The sequence below is a fragment of the Verticillium alfalfae genome, genomic scaffold (assembly GCF_000150825.1).
Source record: "Verticillium alfalfae VaMs.102 supercont1.5 genomic scaffold, whole genome shotgun sequence".
NCBI classification, from domain to species: Eukaryota; Fungi; Ascomycota; class Sordariomycetes; order Glomerellales; family Plectosphaerellaceae; genus Verticillium; species Verticillium alfalfae.
Genome location: NW_003315034.1, coordinates 741,835 through 745,595, shown reverse-complemented (window position 1 = coordinate 745,595; position 3,761 = coordinate 741,835). Strand labels below are relative to the sequence as shown.

Below are 3,761 nucleotides of genomic sequence, written 5' to 3'. Positions count from 1 at the left end.
ATTCGGGTTGAGTCACGCAGAAGTTTTTCTGCTGGCGCAAAATTTCGACATGGCTGCCACGACCAGCCAACGTGACGGCTGAGCACGGTCAACGGGCGACAACAAGGTGCATGGACATGGCCAAAATCACGACGAAGAGGCACGTTGGAGATTTTCACCTCTGGATCTCCGTTCGTTGTCTACCGTGGTGTGGTTATGCTGAAGCAAGGGAGATGCTGATCGATATCTGCGCTGACATGTGCGATGGATTGACCTCACCCATTCCAGGTTCAATCAAAGTCAAAATGCGCCTTGGCGGCAGCATCACGGCCGACTGAAAGTTTGCTAGATTGCCCTCGTATTCGTCTTCTGCGCCTGCAACAAGTGCGCCTGCAACAAGGCATGGGCGTTTTGGGAGCATGATGCAAAGGAGTTTGGGGAGCATCATGCCAAAGGATGCCATCAGTGGGATTCTCACAGCCTTCTCGAGCTGGATTCACCTTACCCACATACACAGAGAGAGAGACACACACATAGGTGACCCGCCAAGCGCAATCTTGGCATTCGCCGTCGCAGAGGCTGCCTCTCTGAGACCCTCTTCTCTTCTTCGGGCTGCCTCGCTGAGACGTCTTCTCTTCTTCGGGCTGCCTCGCTGAGACCTCTTCTCTTCTTCGGGCTGCCTCGCTGACAGAACAAGCCTTCTTGGGCGCTCAGCGGAGACTCGGGCCTCGGGTTGCTCCGACTACAAAGCAAGATAGGGTCGCCGACGAACGGGATGACAAACCGGCAATTGGGCCGATCCCGCCCCTGCAGGTCTCTGCGGCCTGGGACGCCATCGCTTCTCTCTCTCTCTCTCTCTCTCTTTCGCTGTGACTCTCTTTGTTCCAGTCGCACTCGTTCTCGCTAGCCCGCTTCTGCTGGACCCTCGATTCCGCTGCGGAGTTTCGGCGCGCCATAGGAATGCCACCCAAGATGAGAAAGCCAGGCCAAGCCCGGATGGATCGCGAAAAATCCAACTGCCATGACCCATGACCTGACAGGACGGACGCTTGGTAGCTTCGGCATGTGGCGCCCCACGCAGGCCCCGGACCCCGAGACCAGGACATGGCCCTGTTCTGTTTCGTTGGCTGTCTCGGACTTAGGACGTAGCTTGACCACAGCAACATGGCGCGATGCGCACGCCTCGCAACGGCACCCTGGCCACATGGCTCATCATACTAGGTGCCCTCAAGGCGACGTATGCCTCGCTAGTCATCGCGTACTGGCGCAGACAAGGGGGTCCCGAACCTCAAACTCCGCGTGGTGTTCTCGTCTACGTGCTTTTCAGGTAAGGTGCCTAGGTAGGCAAGGTAGGTAGGGACCGGTGATGCCCCGGCGTACATAAATGACACTGGCCCCCGTGGCCAAGAATCCCGTCTCCCTCCATCGCCAGCAGCAGCATCAAGCAACACTACCATCCCAGCCCAGTGAACCAACTCGTTCAAGCGTCACCCTCCATCGCCAGCCATCATGGTCTCCTTCAACCCCGACAAGGACATTCCTGACCTCTCCGGCCGCGTCATCCTCGTGACCGGCGGCAACATTGGCATCGGCAAGGAGACCGTCTTGCAGCTGAGCAAGCACAAGCCGGCACACATCTACCTCGCGGCGCGCACCGAGTCCAAGGCCCAGGCCGCCATCAAGGAGATTCGCAAGATCGTGCCCAACGCGGCGCCCATCTCCTTCCTGAGCCTCGACCTCACCTCCTTCGACAGCATCAAGAAGGCCGCCGCCGAGTTCCTGTCCAAGTCGGACAGGCTCGACATTCTCATCAACAACGCCGGCATCATGGCCACGCCCAACGGCACCACCAAGGAGGGCTACGAGATCCAGTTCGGCACCAACCACGTCGGCCACGCCCTCCTCACCAACCTCCTGCTGCCCACCCTCAAGCGCACCGCCGCCGCCACGTCGCCGCCGCGCGACGTCCGCATCGTCAACCTCTCGTCGCTCCTCGAGAACACGGCCCCGGCCACCAACCCCTACGACTTTGCCGGGCTCAAGACCGAACACACCTCCGTCAGCACCTTCACCCGCTACGGCATTTCCAAGCTCGCCAACGTCCACCACGCCAGCGCCCTCGCCCGCCGCCACCCCGACCTCAAGGTCGTCTCGATCCACCCGGGCGTCGTCCGCACCAACCTCGCCGCCTCCGGCCCCGGCGCCAAGTGGCCCATCTTCAAGCCCGTCCTGTCCGTCCTCGGCCTCTTCCTGACCAACGTCGCCAACGGCGCCAAGAACAGCCTCTGGGCCGCCACGAGCCCCGACGTCCAGTCCGGCGGCTTCTACTTCCCCGTCGGCCTGCCCGTCAAGGACACCAAGGCCAGCAAGAACGCCAGGGACAAGGACCTCGAGGAGCAGCTCTGGGCGTGGACCGAGAAGGAGCTGGCGTCGCACGTCTAGCGTGGCCTCTTGATTCTACCTTTTTTTTTTAATTGTTTTTCTTCTCCTTCTCTTATGATATCCCGTCGTGTCTATTTCGGGACCTTGGACTCCCCCATATGCGAGGCGTTGGAGATAGTAGATAATACCATTTTTCATCCAATGACAGATTTTCATCAAACTACGGCTTCCATCAAACTATAGACATATCTTTCCACCCTTCAATCCCGTTTCATGCATACATGTCCGCCATCAGAGACTTGGTCCTTTCCATGCTCCTGTGAAACCGCCCGAATGAATCTGCCAATCGCATAACCAAACCGTCCAATTCAAAATCTCTCATGTAGGCCTGGTGATCCTTCGCCAAGAGGACCACCCGACGTGACATGCTGCACCACCAGACACTCCACGAGGAACGAACGCTCAGTATTTCCGTTCCCAGTGGTCGCACAAACAACCCCCCGGGCAGATGCCTCGGCCCCCGCAGCTCAGTGTAGTCAGCCATGTCGGATTACATGATCAGTCCGCCTCCGAGCCACCCCGGCCAGGGCCTCTTTCGAGCGACCAAGTAATCATCACGGAGGGTTTCGCATGGATGATTCAGCACGCGGCATGAAGACTTCTCCCTTCGAAAAGAAAAACCCTCCGATAGTAGAATGCAACGTGTTGGTCAGAAAGGCAGCGCGCGTTCGTGAGGAATGCTCCGGAGGATTTATCAAGCATGCCCTCTCCTACGTACTTGGTCCCCGGCCTGCTACTGAAGAGTTGGGCATCTGGGAGGAACGGCGTTTACGCACGGTAACGCCGGCAAGGCCACAACGTACCGCGTGCAGGGGGGAGGGACCGGCAGCTCGCTAGTCTGGAGCAGCTGTGTCCATGAGGTCGGCATTCGAGTGGAAGACACACACCCCCATGCCATGGCTTGTAATCTCCCCATACGCAGAGGACACTGCGTTCTGACAGGTGTGCGATAGGGCAGGGCCGGGGTCGCGGCAGCTGGGCGATCCGCAGCTCCGCTCGTCGAGCGAACTACGGGGGCTGCCGCTGGCGGACCTTCATGGCAGCGTAGCGGACTTTGGCCGTCCTGGGCCTTTCGTTTCGAGAGCGGCCATCACGAATGGGGGGGAATCGCGACGGCTGATCGAGCGCAGTGTCTGTGGTGGAGGGCGACACGAGACGGGTCGCACACAGGCGGGGGATGAGAGGCAACGGGAGACAGGACATGCTCGTCATCACTATGGCCTTGCTTTGCTTTTCTCTAACGCTCGTTTTCCATGCCACGCAGAATCACAAATTGCCCTGGCACGGAGGCGGTTATCCCTCCCGGATGAGATTTCTCGCCCGCCTCCTCTCCTCCTCGG

At 59.3% G+C, this 3,761-nt stretch overlaps 3 protein-coding genes across 3 annotated transcripts in view; 1 reads left to right on the top strand and 2 right to left on the bottom strand.

Annotated features, from left to right (window-relative positions):
- The window catches only part of VDBG_04549 (SUA5), a gene marked incomplete at both ends in the record, with an annotated part of 2,298 nt that extends 1,153 nt beyond the window's left edge, over positions 1–1,145 (bottom strand). Inside the window, 2 exons of the mRNA XM_003004897.1 lie at positions 513–663; positions 764–1,145. Of these exons, the coding sequence (XP_003004943.1) occupies positions 513–663; positions 764–1,145 (533 nt within the window). The remainder of the gene's footprint in view (positions 1–512; positions 664–763) is intronic.
- A 343-nt stretch (positions 1,146–1,488) lies between these two features.
- On the top strand, positions 1,489–2,421 carry VDBG_04548 (retinol dehydrogenase; the record flags this gene model as incomplete). The annotated part of the gene is made up of 1 exon (XM_003004896.1): positions 1,489–2,421. The coding sequence occupies one exon, from the start codon at positions 1,489–1,491 to the stop codon at positions 2,419–2,421; it is 933 nt and encodes a 310-aa protein (XP_003004942.1).
- A 1,008-nt stretch (positions 2,422–3,429) lies between these two features.
- VDBG_04547 (conserved hypothetical protein) overlaps positions 3,430–3,761 on the bottom strand; it is a gene marked incomplete at both ends in the record, with an annotated part of 1,882 nt that continues 1,550 nt past the window's right edge. The window contains one exon of the mRNA XM_003004895.1: positions 3,430–3,554. Coding sequence (XP_003004941.1) covers positions 3,430–3,554 — 125 coding nt within the window. The remainder of the gene's footprint in view (positions 3,555–3,761) is intronic.